This window comes from Sorex fumeus, unplaced genomic scaffold, assembly GCF_029834395.1.
Source record: "Sorex fumeus unplaced genomic scaffold, SorFum_2.1 ptg000098l, whole genome shotgun sequence".
Taxonomy (NCBI): domain Eukaryota; kingdom Metazoa; phylum Chordata; class Mammalia; order Eulipotyphla; family Soricidae; genus Sorex; species Sorex fumeus.
Genome location: NW_026606155.1, coordinates 76,247,663 through 76,266,134, shown reverse-complemented (window position 1 = coordinate 76,266,134; position 18,472 = coordinate 76,247,663). Strand labels below are relative to the sequence as shown.

Below are 18,472 nucleotides of genomic sequence, written 5' to 3'. Positions count from 1 at the left end.
TCCAGAGAGAGCTTTGATTATGTTCTATTTTGTTATCTCGAAGTCCCTCTAAATAGTGTGATGAAATGATATTTCCTCTTCTATGAAAAATAGTAGCAACTGGTGAATCATCTACTCTTTCTCAGAAAGAGAAATTTTAAATATTTCACCAAATAGAAAATAAAGTATGAATATAATATGGGTAAAGTTTCTCTTTTTCTGGAAACTATGCAGTTGTTATTTAACAGAATTACTAAGAAACAGAAAGAAACATCACTGTCACTGTCCTCTCGTTGTTCATCGATTTGCTCGAGTGGGCCTAGTAATGTCTGCATATCGAATATGTCACCGGTAACTTGCCAGGCTTTGCCATGGGGGCGAGATACTCTTGGTAGCTTGCCGGGCTCTCCGAGATGCCCGGAGGAATCGAACTCAGGTCAGACATGTTGGCTGCTTGCAAGGCAAATGCCCTACCTGCTGTGCTATCGCTCCAGCTCAGAAAGAAACATAATTGAGACAATTCTTAAGACAACAGAGCTCTGATGATCACTCATCAGATTCAAGAAAGATAAACACTAATTTGACATATACTGTAATTTTATACTCTAGGTATTATGGAGTCTACATTGATTATCGCAAAGTGGAAAATCTACAAATCATTCCCATTTTATTTAGAAAAGGGTCTTACTGAGACACAAAAACATGAAATACCTTTAAAAAATTAATTCACTGTGAGATCAGTTACAAAGTTGTTTATGATTGGCTTTGGTCATGTTTCAAAATGGAATTATCAAACCATAAGACAAAGAGTTTGCTTTAATTTTGTATATTTGTATTAGTCAAAAATATAAGTATTTTTGTCAATACTTGTATTTTTGACTAATACAAGTATTAAAATACAAAGCATGAGGCCCACTTTTCCAATAATGTTCCAACACCCATTTCTTCATCAGTGCGCATTTCCTACCACCAATGTTCCCAGGTTCCCTGCTTCCACTCCCCACAGCCAGTCTGCCTCAACAGCAGCCACTTTTCTTTTCTCTCTCTGTCTCTCTGGCTCTCTGTCTCTTTCTCCTCTCTCTCTCTCCCTCCCTTTCTCCCTCTCTCTCTCTGTCTGTCTCTCTCTCTTTCCTTTTGGCCATATGGTTTGCTTCTCAATACAGGTACTGAAATGTTATCACTTATAGTCCTTTACTTACTTTCAACACTTAATTCTTGTCTAGAGTGATCATTTCCAGTTATTGTCATAGTGATCCCTTCTCTATCCTAGGCCTTTTCTCACCATTTGTGTGAATAAACTTGGAGTTCAAGGGAAAATAAGGATAGAAGGTAACAGGGGCAGGGGGCACGGACTTTTGGAAAACTGGCAATGGAGAGGTAGTTCATAACTATATATCTGAATCAGAGAACCAGTAAATCTGAAAGCATGAGACCAAACTACAGCATATAAAGAAACTATACATCTCAAAATTTGGATGCGTGAGTGATTCTAACAGGGAGTATGCAAAATGAAAGAAAGGAATTATGCACCCTATAATTTGATTTCTTTTTTCTTTTTTGGGTCATACCTGGCAATGCACAGAGGTTACTCCTGGCTTTGCACTCAGGAATGACTCTTGGAAGTGCTCAGGGAGCCATATGGGGTGCTGGGAATTGAACCCGGGTTGGCCGTGTGCAAGGCAAATGCCCTACCTCGTATATTATGGCTCCGGCCCAATTTTTTTTTTTTTTTAGCTTTTTGGGTCAAACCTGGCGATGCACAGGTGTTACTCCTGGCTCTGCATTCAAGAACTATTCCTGGTGCTGCTCAGGGGATCATATGTGATGATGGGAATCGAACCGGGGTTAGCCGTGTGCAATGCAAATGCCCTACCCACTGTGCTATCTCTCCAGCCCCTCCAGCCCAATTTTTGACTAAAGAAGTATACAGGACTGGAGCCACAGCAGCAGACCTGGGTTCGATTCCTCCACCCCTCTCAGAGAGATCCACAAGCTACCAAGAGTATCCCACCCACACAGCAAAGCCTGGCAAGCTCCCTGTGATGTATTCGATATGCCAAAAACAGTAACAACAAATCTCACAAGGGAGACGTTACTGGTGCCTGCTCGAGCAAATTTATGAACAACCGGAGCATAGTGCTACAGTTTACAAAATTAAAGCAAACTCTTTGTTGTATGGTTTAATAATTCTATTGTTTTGAAATACTAATTGAAGAAAGTCTGTAGTCTCTTTGGTCAGATATGTATAAATGTACAACAACAAACTATACTTCGTATTTTGTTATCCAGAGTTTCATTTCATAAATTTAGTAGTGTAACTATACAGGAAATTCCTCCTTTTGAAATGTTCACGTGTGCCTTCAGGCTTCCTGATGGTGCCTTTTTGGTGCCTTTACACTCTTTGGTAACCACCCTCTACACCCCAAAAGGAAGATTGGGAGGGTTTTGGGGACGGTGGGAGGGAAATGGGAAACACTGGTGGTAGAAAATGTACACTGGTGGAGGGATGGTTGTTGTGTGACTGAAAGATTGGAACCCAATCATGAACAGCTTGGCAATGGTCTAGCTCATGGATATTCAATAACCTCCCTCCCTTCCTCCCACCTGCAAAACCTGAAGAAAATTATTTAGAATTCTCAGGGGACCAGTGATATTCTACTTTACTGTGTGGGCCTGAAGTTTCCGTGCTTGGATGCTTGAGGTCACTATGGCCATAGCTGTCAATACTGGGGGTGTGGTGGTGAGGGGCAATCCACTTGGGCGCCATACAGATCCATAGAGTGCTGGGAATCAAACTAGGGCTTAGTATATGCAAAGTTTGCACTCCAAGCCCTTTGATTTAACTCCCAGACCAAGAATTTTCAGTTTTACAGTTGGCAAACACCGAAAACGGTATTTAGTATTTGCTACTGACAATAGTCTAAGCAGTGAGAGTAGCACCATCAAGCTCCTTCCTCTGAAGGAACTAATTTTAAACGTTGTGTGTTTATTATGCAGCATCTGCTTTGATTGTATGTTAGTGTTAAGGCTCTGTCTTAGTTTGGATACAGGTAAGTTATTTTTTGGTATAGGATACTAAATTTTTCCTTCATATAGGTGAATAGTAATTGATTCTTCGCTTTACATTATATTGGTTAAAGGAAGATTGAGGAGATCTGGATGAGCAGGAGAAGTCCATCAAAGAAGTGGGGGAGCACATAGTCAACTTGGGGTCTCTTAAATCTGGCATAAAGACTATTTTTTGACAAGTATACATTGGGGCTCAGTGATAATGAGAGCTAAGCGTTACACTTACTTTCAGTAGTTATAGGTAACGTCTAGATTACCAAGGCAGTGCATGCATGTTGGGGTTACCTTTACTTCTTTTATAAATCGTTCCAAAAAATTTACTTCAGTCTTATATTTGTACCAGTTCTTCAAGTAAGCTACTTTGGTAGCTGCCTTCTGGCCCCTCCACCCCCAATACCAAAGGGAGATTGAATAGTAATATTGGTTCAGAATAGCAGAATAAAATGATGTGGGGTTTGAACTTACTTTTCAAAAGGTTTATGGAATTTCCTGGGCTGGAGTGATAACACAGCGGTAGGTGTTTGCCTTGCATGCAGCCAACATGGCCGGCCTGAATTCTATTCTTCTGCCCCTCTTGGAGAACCTGGCAAGCTACCGAGAGTATCTCACCCGCATGGTAAAGCGTGGTAGGCTACCCATGACAAATTCGATATGCCAAACACAGTAATAACAATGTCTCACAATGGAAGCGATAATGGGCCTGCTCGAACAAATCGATGAACAACAGGAGGACAGTGCTACAGACAGTGCTATGGAATTTACAGAGATGTATCATAATTCATTTAATTCATCATCAGTTTACATATGTTTTAGTTGTTTCATCCACCTTTTAGAATTTTAATTAATAAATTAATTATGGGATGTTTGGCCACACATGATGGTGCTCAGGAGCTACTCCCAGGAGTCACCCAGAAATCAACTGAAAGCAAAGTCTTAACAAAATCTTAACTCCTGCAATATCTCCTCATTCATATTTAAAAAAATTTTTTGTGCCACTATCAGCTGTGCTCAGGGCTTACTCCTGTCTCAGTATAGGCTCAGGAATCACTGCTGGTGGGGTCTGGGGACCATATGAGGAGCTGGGATTGGCACTGTTCAAGGCAAGCAACCTACCCCCTGTATTATTGTTGTGGCCCAAACCGTCATTCACTTTTAAGCTCTAATCATTGGAGTTAATTACATTCTAGCTAATCTTTGTTTACATCTATAATTCACAATATATTATTGTATAAAAATGAAGTATTGTCTAAATTTGTTCTCCTATCAAGAAACAAACATTAAGCACATTTTACTTTTAGAGGTGATCAAGATAATTGTATTTATTTTGAGTTGATAGCTATTTTTAGAGATAATATTTCTGGTGGATAATATTATATTTACAAAATGTTCAATGAAATAGCCCGAAGATATAAAATAAAATTATTTGCTTATTTTCTTCTTCCTCTCTAGTGTTTTATTATTAATTTTCAGGTCCTTTGGTTGCTCTGGTCAAGACAAATAGTTCTCTAGGGACAAAGTCCCCTGATTCATGAACTTCTCCTAAAACATGATATTTTTGCAGTATCACTTGGTCATTGTCTTTGAGCTATAATTAGCCTCATTTTTTTCTTATGGAAAGATTTTATATGGTACTTTGTGCTGGAGAACATAGAAAAATCTGACTCCTTGAAGAAGCGCTTCTCTTTTAACAGGTAAAAGGAAGGAATAAAATTAACAATGTAAAAAACTTTAGTTTTTGATTTTGTTTTTGGCCTTGCTATGAATGAGTCAGACCCTCAAATGATTGACTGTTACGTTAAAGTAAAGTAGGCAATGTCTAGGTTAAGGTATTAAATAATATTAGGAAATAATTGTGAAAACTTTTGTTGCCACATTTGGATGAAGTTACTGACCTTGACTTTTGGCTAGACATACATTGAGTCTAGGAAAATGTAAAAGACATAACTTCAAATAATTTTGTAATATTTTAGATTCAACATAGGTTGCAGTTAATCACTGTTCTAGAACTGAAAAGAAATTTTCACTCGCACTTGATAAGTAGGCAAGAAATAATGGATGACTAATGAAAAAAATTGTTAAAGTTTTTTTATTGAATTACTGTTTGATAAACCCTTGTAAAGTTGTTCATGATTAGGTTTTAGTCATACAGTGTTCCAATACGCATCCCTCCACAAGTGTACATTTCCCAGCAAAAGTGTCCCCAGTTTCACTCCCACCCAGACTTTCCTCCTCCTTCTCTTCCTCCTCCTCCTTCTCCTTCTCTTCCCTCACCTCTTCCTTTCCCTTCCCTTCCCTTCCCTTCCCTTCCCTTCCCTTCCCTTCCCTTCCCTTCCCTTCCCTTCCCTTCCCTTCCCTTCCCTTCCCTTCCCTTCCCTTCCCTTCCCTTCCTTTCCCTTCCCTTCCCTTCCCTCTCATCACTTTATGTACTTTTAACACTCAGTTCTTGTCCAACATAATTTCCAGCTATTATTGTTGTATTGGTTCCTTCTCTATATTATCTACCCTCTGCTCTGTACACACTTGTGTTAGATTACAACCACTGACCAGTCCTCCTAGCCCCTATTTTCTCTGACCTTGGATATTAATCTTCATGTAAAAATTTTAAAAGGGTAATTGTATTTTTGTCCCTGTTAGAATTTTTTAAAGGTGAGCATAAAATAATCATCTTCTATGAAAAGGCAAGCAGCTGTATTAGGAACATGTGGGAGTTATTTCAAGATGACAATGAGTTTCACAGACAACTAGGTAGAAATATAAAAATATGGACACTGTAAAATAAACAAATAAGCAATTCCCAATGTAATGTTATTAAAATATATATTAAAGTTTAGAAACAAAATAGGACATGAAACTCCATAGATTTTAGAATTGTTTTCTAAATGTGGGTTAGATTTAGTTTATTTTTTTAACATCAATTTTATGTATAAGCTATAAGAAGAGTGAAAAAGAGATTCAGGGAAGTTTGACAAATGGACGTATAGAAATAAGTGAGAACTAGACCCTAAGAGGAAGTACAAAAATATACTGGCTATATCTTATAAGCAGAAAGCTAGAGTGACTTTGTTACATTTAGCATCTAAAGGTTCATTTGAAGAGAATACAAAATTGTTATTTATGTTATTCACAGTCCCACAAAGTTAAAACTGTGTCTTTAATTAGAGAAAGCAGAATTTTACTTGATGTAAAGGGTTGTGGCAATTTGAGAAGGATAATGCAAAGAGTTTCAGTTGAGGGAGAGGTTAATTCAATGCTTTTAGATTGAGGGGAAATTTATGAGGATCAAGGTTTAAGATCAATTGTCTGTAGGTTCATTTCAACTTGATCACAGTTATTTGAAGGATATTTTCTTCAGTATAAAAGGATTAAATATTTGGGAACATGTTTGGAGAATTAATTTATTCAATACGGGTAAAGGAAAAAGAAGAATTATAACAGAAGATGGAGTTGGAACTTGTGTTTCTGGTCAGAGATACTTAAGTAACTAAAAAGTTCTGTGCAAAATTAGTATATTTAGGAAAAGTCATTTCAAATCATAGCTAATCTATAAGATGCTTTCAGAACACGTTCATGTTAAAGTTTCTCCCTTGGGAAGACTTCTAGGTGGGTAGACATGATATTCTTGGGCCTTGATGTAGAAATCTCTTCTTGATGCTTGCTCTGGACTGAGATTTAAAATTGGATCCGGTCTCAAGTAACGTTAAACTTGTGTTGGGGTGGAATTATAGTACAGCAGATAGGGCATTTGTCTTGCAAATGGTCAACCTGGGTTCGATCTCTAGCATCCTATATGGTCCCCTCAGCATTGCCCAAAGTAATTGCTGAGTGCAGAGCCAGGAGTAACCCCTGAGCATTGCTAGATGTGACCCTTCCAAAAGCTTTGTTGGCATAAATGTTCCAATTCTTATATTCTCTGATATCTGAATCACTATAGTAATCCTTTGACTACATTTAGCCTTCATATTTATATTTCTTTGTGTTTTAATCTGACTTTTCTTAAAATTCACAGTTCTCAGGTAGTTGCTATTGATTGCATTGTCAGTAAACTTTGTTACATCCATATAACCAAGAAGGGAAGCTTTTTTAGAAATGCTTCCAAGAGTCTTATCACTTAAAAATAGTTGAAAATGTGATATCACAATTTACAGTTACAAATTTCTGAGGGTTGGAGCGATAGCACACTGGGTAGGGCGCTTGTGCTGCATGTGGCGGATCTGAGTTTCATTCCTCCACCTCTTTTGGAGAGCCCGGCAAGCTATTGAGAGTATCTTGCCCGCATGGCAAAACCTAGCAAGCTACCTGTGACGTATTCGATATGCCAAAAACAGTAAGAATAAGTTTCACAATTTTTCTGAGACGTTACTGGTGCCCGCTCGAGCAAATCAATGAACAATGGGAGGACAGTGCTACAGTGCTACAGAATTTCTGAAGAATGCATACAGAAAGTAATTGAAATAATACCTTGTAAATTAAAGTGAATTTTATACTTTTGTGTTTTGTCACCATATACATATTTCCCGAATTATTTCATCCTTTTAGAATATTAATCTTTAAAGTCATTTCCTAATTTTCTCTATTACGTAAAAACCATTCAGTCTGTACTAAATTTCTTTGATATAATTTATATGTTTCCAGGCATTTGTAGGTCATTCAAATACATCCTCTTCTCTCAGCAAATATTAATTCCTTGAGATATTTATATATCCCTTTATATATAATTCGTCTGATTCAAGTTTTGGAAATCATTGAATAACAAGACAATTTTGATTTCAACTTTAAGGAAGTTACAAATCTCTTCAGACAGAGCATTAGAAAATAAAAAATTACATTTTTAAATAAGTACTACAAAGAAGGGCTGGAGCGATAGCACAGCAGGTAGGGCATTTGCCTTGCATGCGACTTATTCGATTCCTCCATCCCTCTCAGAGAGCCCAGCAAGCTACCGAGAATATCCTGCCTGCATGACAGAGCCTGGCAAGCTCCCTGTGGCATATTCGATATGCCAAAAACAGTAGCAACAAGTCTCACAATGGAGATGTTACTGGTGCCTGCTCAAGCAAATTGATGACAGTGCTACAGAAATAGTGATTTTGTTTCTATTCACTAAATAATTTTTTTTCTTTTTGGGTCACACCTGGCGATGCACAGGGGTTACTCCTCGCTCTGCACTCAGGAATCACTTCTGGCACTGCTCCGGGGACCATAGGGGATGCTGGGAATCGAACCTGGGTTGGCAGTGTGCAAGGCAAATGCCCTACTCGCTGCACTATCGCTCCAGCCCCCTCACTAAATAATTTTTAAAAATTATTTCTTATTTTAATTTTTTGGTGTTTGGGCCACACCCAGTGATACTCAGGGGTTATTTCTACCTCTGTGCTCAGGAATTACTTCTGGCAGTGTCTGGGGAACCATTTAGGGTTCTGGGGATTAAACCTGGGTCAGCTACATGCAAAGGCAAATGCTCACTTTACTATCTCTCTCGCCCTACTAAATAAGTTTTTATTGCAAAATTAAATAAATGAAAGCCCATTTTATTGATTGCCTTAAACATACCATATGAATTGCTTTCAAGATTGAAATCTACCTTCATGAAAGAGAATGTCTATTTTAAATAGATTATTTTAAGTATTTTACAAAGCATACAGAAGCATGTAAAGGATTAAGTTCTCTAGAAATTTTATGCAAATATCAATGACAGCTCCTGTTCAAAACCTTTGAACTGTGATTATGCTGGGCTATATCCCAAATGCTCATGTTTTACATAAGACTTGTTCAACTTGAGCTCTCTGCTCTTCCTTCTGTGAATTGGAAATTTCTAGCAAAATCCATAAGTAAGAAGGATCTGCGTTTTCAGAGAATTATCACTTGAGTGTAATTTCTCTAAAGGTGCCTGCAATTGTAACTAGTTTGAGCCACAAAGTGGTCACAAGCCATGATCAATTAGGTATTGATAAAAGCAAGACTCCGTTAATTGAGAATCCAGTATAGTACTAAGGAGTAGATTTTTTCCTAGGACAGAAAGCTATTGATGTCTCTGAAATGGTGTGTCATTTTACATCCCCATCTTCTTTTTGCTGTTGTTATTTTTATTTTGGGTCACATCCAGCAATGCTCAGGGGTTACTCCTGGCTCTGCACTCAGGAAGAACTCTAGGCTGTGCTGGTGTTACGATTTGGGTGCCCATATGGGATGCTGGAGACTGAACTAGGTCAACCACATGCGAGACAAGTGCCCTACTCATTATACACTCTCTCTGGCCCCACATCTCCACCCTCTAATCAATCAAAAGAGGAGGTGAATGGCTAATGTGTATTCTCTATTTGGTGTATTTTTGTAATATGTATTTGATAAACTTGACATGTTGTATTTTGTTAGTGTAAGCATGCTATTTTGATACATTTTAATATTGTATCATTTAATATGATTGCTGAAGAAATATTTATATTATAGCACTATAGTACATTATGTTTTTTTAAAAATCATTTTGTGCATTAGACCTCCATGTCCTATTTGCTACTACTAAGTTCGTACGTTAAACACATCCAATCCTAATCACCCCCTTTATTCTTTGGTGATGACTGTTTTATTCTTGCTTTTTTTCCTTTTTTAAAAAAACAGGCTTGAACTTTTTAGATTTGACCATAAAATACTTGATTTTATCTGATTTAGCTTACTTAGTATGTGTTTATGGTTCATTCACGCTATTGCATAAGGCAAGGTATCATTTTTTTCATGGATGAATAACATTACATTGTGATGTGTGTTTGTGTGTGTGTGTGTGTTTAAAAGTCAATTTATCCATTAAAGGACTACTTATAGTGTTGTTGACTCTGTGGTTTAGATATATACATCAGAGCATCTCTAACTACCTACCCATTATCTCCTACCTGCCTCTCCTTTCTTCCCTCTCAAATTCTTTCCTTTTTTGTCTTTCTCATTTCTGTCTGTGGGGGTACAGGGTAATTGAGGTATTGTCCCTTTTATGCCTTACAGTCCTTTGTCCTATTATTCTAAGTACCACAGATACATGATATTTTATATATTAAGTCCTTTGTCTGACACACAGTTTACATAATTTCTCTTTGATTCTGGATTCTGTAATTTAATTTTGTTGATATTTTTGTTTTTTTAATTTTTTTGTTGATGTATTTCATTTCTGATTTTTGTTTTTGTTTTCTATTCATTCGATAGTGCAAAAAAAATTAATGCCTAGGTCATTATTGATGAACTTGCCTAAATTTTCTTTAAGAGATTTATATTATGAGGTTTTGTTTTTAAGCCTTTGATCTATTTCCACTTGATCTTTATAAATAGTATGAGATAAAGTTTTAGCTGCCTTGTTCTGCATGTTTCTTTGGGTTTTATCACATCATTTCTTTTTTAAGTGTTGTACTGGGTATCCAGCATCTCACACAAACAAGACAAATGTTCAACAATGAAGCCATTTCCTTGGCAGGTTGTTTTTAGGGAGCACACCTGGTTATATTTGGGGGACTATTCATTGCTGGTGTATGCAAAGCATGCACTCCAGTCCTTTGAATCATTTCCCCAATGTGGTTAAACAGAGTATTCTTTCTTCATTAGGATTTGTGACTTCATTGTCAAATATTAGTTTGTTTATAATTATCAAATGTTAGTTTTTTTCTAAAGAAAAAAAACAGTGTATTTTTACAGCAAATATATTTACATAATAAATTTTATGTGGGCTGGAGTGATAACACAGTGGTAGGGTGTTTGTCTTGTGAACAGCCAGCCTGGCTGAGCCGGGTTCGATTCCTCTGCCCCTCTCAGAGAGCCCAGCAAGCTACCGAGAGTGTATATTCAATATGCCAAACACAGTAACAACAAGTCTCAAAATGGAGACGTTACTGGGCCCACTTGAGCAAATCGATGAACAACAGGAGGGCAGATTTTTATGATTAAAGTGTATGAATGTTATATTTTATTATGATATGAGATAATTATTAAAATAGCTTTTAGCACAAATAACAGGCATTGTACCCCCTTTTTTCCCGCTCCACCCAGCAGTTCTAAGGGACAATTCTTGATTAGGCAACCATATACAGTGGCAAAGATCAAACCTAGACCAACAGCATCCAAGGCAAGTGTTTCAAACCCCATACCATTTTTCTAACCCCTAGGTAAAGAATTTTGATGGTTTCTGCTGGTCACAAATTTTTTCCTCCCTCCCTCCCTCCCTCCCTCCCTTCCTCCCTCCCTTCCTTCCTTCCTTCTTTCCTTCCTTCCTCAGGGATCAAAATTCATAACCTCACACATGTAAAGAAAGTGCTGTATTACCTAGCCACATTCCTGACCCAATACCAATAAGCCATCTTATTTTCTAATTCATTTGTTTTAATGTGTTAAATAGTACTATGAAAAAAGTGAAAGAAAAATAAAATTAGCACTTATTTATTTATTTATTTTTAAGGGAATCACTGTCACATACACCATCACAAAACTTAATGATTGGGTTTCAGTCATACAATATTCCAACACCCATCTCTCCACCAGTGTACGTTTCCCATCACCAATATCCCCTGTTTCCCTTCCCACCCTCCTCTCCTACTTCGCCACCTGTCTCTGTGGTAGGCACTTTTCCTCTTTCTCTCTGTTTTTTCCTTTTGGGTATTATGGTTTGGAATACAGAGCTAAGAGATCATCATATTTATTCAGGGCATTTAGTATTTTTATCAGGAAGGTACAGCTGGGGTAGCTCTTTTTAAAACTGGGTGGAAGCTTTGGGGTGTGTATGTGACTTCTGGGGCTTCTGGTGGAGTCTGGCCAGGGTTGTGGTGGTGATTTTGGATTGTGGGAGCAAGTGGCTGCTGGGGGCTCTATTTGGACAGGCATTGGAGTAACCTGCCCCCTCTGATATATTTCAGGTCTGTTCAGCCTTGTGTGGGTCTAAGGTTAACTAGCTTTTGATCTCTTTTGAGATTTATTCATGGGTTTCTGAAGCAAGGTCAATGAATGAGTTTATATGGCTGAGTCAGAGGTGATTTGTGGGCATGGCTCCCACATATCTAATTCTTGGTGGTTTAATTTCTTGGGAAACTTGTTTCTGAGTTGTTGGAGTGTGACCAAAGCCAGAGTGGTGATTTTGGGGTACCAGGAAGTCTGAAGGCACCATTAGGCTGCTGATACACTTGTCCCATGGCACCAGGTTGACCTGATGGTGCTGCTGTGTCCCCTGAGCCCAGTGGTGATGGCAGCAGCACCCCCAGCAGGGACCAGGACCCGGACTAGGGTTGCTACCATTTGTGGTCTGGGCACTCTGGGTGCTGCAACCACCAGTCCAGCAGAGTCTGATCAGGGGCACATGCCCCCATCCGGGTTTCGAGACAGTTGATGCTCAGGGAGGTTTTCTTTCATAATATGTTGCAAGCAGCATGGCCTGGTATGGGGAAGAAATGGCATTAGGGCTGTTCCATGAGCAGAGAATCACTGTGGCCCCGTGGTGGGTACTTGGGGTGCCCCTCAAATCCTGGACCTGTGCTTCGCAGCGATTTGAGTTGGACTCGAAGAGCCTTATTCAGCACGTTAAAACTCTGCTGCTGCACATAGCACTGAGAGCTGCAGGGCTCTGCCACTGGCAGTTGAGCGACAGCCATCTTCATGACTTCAACTCAGTGGTGACCAGCTGGTTTTGTTTAATGGCGCTTTCCCTGAGATAGAATATCCAATAATCAAGAATACCCACATTCACTCTTGCAGAAATTTTATGAACCCATCATCTGTTCAGAGTTCTGAGAGTTTCCTTACCTTTTTCAGCTCGGGCACTCACTACTGTACTGCCAACATCTTGACCGGAAGCACCAAGATATAAATTAGATAGCACAGCGGGTAGGGCGTTTGCCTTGCACGCAGCCAACATGGCCGACCCGAGTTCGATTCCTCTGCCCCTCTCGGAGAGCCCGGCAAGCTGCCGAGAGTATTCGATATGTCAGACACAGTATTAAACATTAACATATTGAATACACACTGAATGTATAATGATAAAATCTAGTTTATTTTATCCATACAATTTACTCAGGAATTGTACTGCAGTTTTACAAGTTCAAAAACTGATTTAAGAATTTAACTTGGGTTGGACAGATATTACAGGGGTTAAGACGAAGTGTTTACCTTGACTCTATGTTTCATTCCTGCAAGAAATGTCTTGAGTACTGCTTGGTGTGGCCCATACTGCTCCCCTCCAAAAGAATTAGTCTTCCTAACATAATTTTACCAGTGTCTGAATTATGGTATATATCTTGATTTTATGAATCCAAAGTTCATTTCCCTTCCATTATGCTATATATATTTTTCTAAAACTAAAATAACAATAATCTGAAAAGTTCTTGTTTAGAGGTTTAAACAAAATGCTCTCCACTACACTTCTGGTGCTCTTTATAGTTTTAAACTTCTCAGATTCTGTGCCAAGGGCTTTGAGATGCTGATTCTCATATTGTCTTTTGTGAAGAACCAGAGTTCCTCCTATTAATGTTGGTTTGATCACTTAATCACTTATGTCTTAACTTCCCGTTAGTCATCGATTTGCTCGAGCGGGTGCCAGTAATGTCTCCATTTGTCCCTGTTGCATGCTAGTGTAGCCCAATGGCATCTGTTCTCTCTGGGAACATGAAGAACCTCAAACCGATCGTTCATGATCTTGATTAAGAAGTCTGATCATCTGGTAGGTGAGCGGCCATGCAGTCTTTTGACATCCCGTGGAATCCAGTCGGTAACAGCTCTAGTCCAGTGGTCGTCTTTAAATCTCATTACGAACTGGTTTGATAATTTAATAAATGCAAATTTATACACTTAAGTTTTTGATGTAAAACTGTTAGAGATATTTCTAAGTACTTTCAATTTGTAGTACAAACTGCTAACAGAGATTTCATGGATCCACACCTCTCTGTGAACTGCTTTTTCACTACTCCAGGGAATCAAAATGTGAATGTCATAAGCCCTGCCTTAAACAGAGCAATAGTATAGTGGGTAGGACATTTTCCTTGCATATAGCCAACAATGATTTGATCCCTGGCCTAACATATGATACCCCAAGCACTGCCACAAGTGATTTCTGAATGCAGAGTCAGGAGTAAGCCCTGAACCCGACTGGGTGTGACAAAAAAGCTAAAAATCAAAAGCCAAAAAGAAAAAAAAACTTTATAATCTACTTGGTAAGTTAGAACTGTTCTCCATACCTCAAAATACAAAGGACAGTAAAATGAATGCTAGTAATAATAAACAGGACATCACATAAATGGGTAATATTAATATATTCTGATGGCAAAAATGTTTTAGAAATAGGATTGGGAAGAATTTGCTTGCCAGTATAAATCTTGAAGGCTTGGCAATGGATAGAATCGTTGAAAAATGATAAAAGTGACTATTCCCAGGTTGTAAAGTAAAAGGAATTTTGGGCTGAAATCTTATTCCTCATAGAAAACAACCTTGCATTTCTGAATAACATCAAAATATCTCTCCTAAAAGGAAGGAGAGAGGTATTAATAATGAGATAACTTAGTGACAGAAAGCAGTTTTCATGTGACAGATGCCAATTTTCTGGTGATTATATTTCAGAGTCTATATAGTCATATAGTTCAGTTTTAATGCTAACGTGAAGATAGGTTTTATCACCTTTGTTCTCTTCCTTTTTAATTTATTAACATAATATCTATAATTTACATTTGTCTAATTTCTTCCTTTAGGTAGCAAAGCTTACAAACCAATAATGGATGGAACAAATTACTCTGTGGTGACAGAATTTGTGTTCTTGGGACTCACCGATTCCTGGGAGATTCAACTTCTTATCTTTGTGTTCTCATCCATGATTTACATGGGAAGCATGATGGGAAATTCACTTATTGTGATCACTGTGATTTTTGACTCTCATTTACACTCTCCCATGTACTTCCTGTTAGCTAACCTTTCCTTCATAGACTTGGGTGTTTCTTCTGTGTCTTCTCCAAAGATGATTTATGACCTTTTCAGAAAACGAAAGGTCATCTCCTTCAGTGGCTGCATTACTCAAATATTCTTCATCCATGTCATTGGAGGTGTGGAAATGGTGCTACTCATTGCCATGGCTTTTGACAGATATGTTGCCATATGTAAACCTCTCCACTATTTGACCATCATGAGCCCAAAAATGTGCATCTTCTTTTTAGTGAGTGCCTGGATAATTGGCCTTCTTCATTCCCTCATTCAATTGGTCTTTGTGGTAAACTTACCCTTCTGTGGTCCTAATGTGTTGGACAGCTTTTACTGTGACCTTCCTCGGTTCATCAAACTTGCCTGCATAGACACCTACCGACTAGAGTTCATGGTCACAGCCAATAGTGGATTCATTTCTGTGGGCTCCTTCATCATATTAATCATTTCCTATATCATCATTATTCTCACTGTTCGGAAACATTCTTCCAGTGGGTCATCCAAGGCTCTGTCCACACTCTCATCTCACATCACAGTGGTAGTCTTGTTCTTTGGTCCACTGATTTTTTTTTATACATGGCCATCTCCTTCCACTTACCTAGATAAGTTTCTGGCCATCTTTGATGCAGTTCTCACTCCTTTTCTAAATCCTCTCATTTACACATTCAGGAATCAAGAAATGAAGGTTGCAATGAAAAGAGTATGTAGACAGCTAATAAACTATAGGAAGATATCTTAAGTGATGCCTACATTAAGAAAATCCCTTGCAGATGAATACTATTTTTTGCTAAAGGTCAAGCTTAGTGATAAAATTTTCTTTGTTTACCTTGATTATTTACACTGATGATGAGTCTATTTTGAGGACATTCCTTTTAAAAAAAAAGGCTATTATATACATATGAATTGATTATGATAAAAGATTATGATAATCTTGGGTTTCCATTCCTAAGGAATAATTATTAAGGTTACACGCTCTAGGATTACATTTTATTTTAATATAAGTATAACCTTTTATTTTTGATAAACAAATAAAATCCTATTATTGGATAGCTAATTATTTTTTAAAGTTAAATCACGCTGAAATACAGTTACAAAGTTGTTGCAGATTGAGTTTCAGTTGGGGTGGAGTGATAGCAGAGCAGTTAGAGTGTTTGCCTTGCACGCAGCCGACCCGGGTTTGATTCCTCTGTCCCTCTCGGAGAACCTGGCAAGCTACAGAGCATATCGTGCCCACATGGCAGAGTCTGTCAAGCTTTCTGTGGCGTATTCGATATGCCAAAAACAGTAACAACAAGTCTCACAATGGAGATGTTACTGGTGCCCGCTCGAGCAAATCAATGAACATCGGGAGGACAGTGTGACAGTGCTACAGTGGGTTTCAGTCATACAAAGATCCAATACCTGTCCTTCCACCCATAGTAAATAATTTTTTACTGCTACCTCTGATAGAGTTCCAGCCACCCTTAATAAGAATTTTAATCAGCTTAACTTCTATTATGGCAAGAAATATTGAAATTGTATAATTGAGAATTATTAAACATATACTATGATCTTAGTAAACCAACAAAATTGATGAACATAAAAATATGACATTAAAGTGCTACATAATTCCTACCTATACCTTTTATTTGCTTATTAAAATTTTTATTTTCATAAAGTTATTCACAATAATTGATTATATTCAATATTTCAACATCAATCCTACCACCAGCACACCTTCCCACCACCATTATTTTCTAATTTTCCCATTACCACTCAAGCCTGCCCAATAGGCAGATGCTAGATAATTTATTTTGTATTGCTTGTTATGAATAGCATGAGATGTCAGTGGCCACATGCTCCTGGAATTCTAAAATTTTAAGTAATTAGCATCTGGAGGCATCTCTGCAGTGAGCTGGTTGGTTCTGAGATTCATTTGTGAGTCTCAGGATCATGACCGTTAATGCACTTAAATGGCACTCAAGGCAGCTTGTGTGACAGTCAGGATCCTGTAGGGGTGGTGAGATGGGAAGGACCAGCCTGTCCCTTGAGCCCTTGAGCCTGGAGTTTGCAGTCACTGGTGCTGTGTACCTGGATTTTTCATTGGGTTCTAGAAGTTTGCAGCCACTGGAATTCGGAGGGGGTAGGTGGAGGAATGACGCCTGCTCCCATCTCAGGCACCCCAGGGCAGTACTTCCATGAATATTGGGAAGTGGGGAGAGGTAGCCCATCCCAACCCTGAGAATGCCTGGAGATTTCAGTTACAAAACCTGCATACCAGAATTTTCAACATATTATATCTTGTTGAGGTCTGTCCTGAGATGGTGGAGTCAGGCTGGGGGTATGGTAGTGATTTTAGATTATGGAAGCAAGCGGCTGCTGAGGGTTCTGCTTGGGCAGGCACAAGAAAACCTGCCCCACTCTGATTTACCTTGGTCTATTCAGCCACGTGCAGGTCTGAGTTTAATTGTGGCTTTTGATCTCTTTCGAGATTTATCTATGGGTCTCTGAAATAAAGCCAATATATGAGCTTGTATAGCTGAGCCGGAGGTGGTTTGTGTGCGTGGCTACCACATACCTAAATTTTGGTGGTTTAACTTCTTGGTAAACTTGGTCCCAAGTTGTTGGGGTCCAGACCAAGACACAGCAGCAATTTTGGGGTATCAGGAAGCCTGAAGGCACCATTAGGCTGCTGATGCACTCTCCCTGCAGGTACAGGTTGACCTGCTGGTGGCACCATATAATTTTTATAGTTTTTAAAAATTTTTATATAGTTTTTATCCTTTTTATAATTTTTAATGTATAGTTTGTACTCTCATGAGACTCCTGTAGTTATGGTAACTGATATTGAATTCATGTTTAATTTGAGGTTGTAGGTACAGTACAGGGATTAAGGTACTTGCCTTGTATAAAGTAGACCCTTGTTTGATCCTGGGCACTGCAAATAATCTGCTTTAGGTGTTATTCTTTTTCTTTTTCTTTTTTTGCTCTATTATTAATCTAGTTAGTATATGTGTACAATTTATTTCTGTATTGGTGAAATAATTACAATACCATCTTAACATATTATTATGATTTTTATTTATTTACTTTTTATTGTTTCTTTTTTATTTTATACTTTTTTATATATATATATATATTTTAAACACCATGAGGTACAGTTGTAGATTTACAATTTTTTGTGCTTGGGTTTAGATTATACAATGATCCAATACCCATCCCTCCACCGGTTCCCGTTTTCCACCACCATGGATAATATTCCTCCCACACCCATCCCTCCCATCCCACCCTGCCTCTGTGGCAGGGCGATCCCTTGTGTTCTCTCTCTCCTTTTGGGTGTTGTGGTCTGCAAAAGAGGCTTTGAGTGGCAAACATGTTCAGTCCATAGTCTACTTTCAACATGCATCTCCACTCCTGGGAGGATCCTCCAAACATCCTTTATTTAGTGCTCCCTTCTTTATCTGAGCTGCCCTTTCCCCTAGAATGCCTGGCTTCCTCTAAGCTATGGAGTAATCCTCCTGTTGTT

General features: G+C 38.4%; 1 protein-coding gene across 1 annotated transcript; it reads left to right on the top strand.

Annotated features, from left to right (window-relative positions):
• Window positions 1-14,767: 14,767 nt before the first annotated feature.
• On the top strand, window positions 14,768-15,706 carry LOC130041877 (olfactory receptor 4F3/4F16/4F29-like). Its single transcript, XM_056134160.1, has one exon. It carries the CDS (start codon window positions 14,768-14,770, stop codon window positions 15,704-15,706), a length of 939 nt encoding a protein of 312 aa, XP_055990135.1.
• Window positions 15,707-18,472: the final 2,766 nt, after the last annotated feature.

Bases quoted from the DNA above. Each gene is read 5' to 3' on its own strand.
- LOC130041877 (XM_056134160.1), top strand. From the start codon at position 14,768: ATGGATGGAACAAATTACTCTGTGGTGACAGAATTTGTGTTCTTGGGA.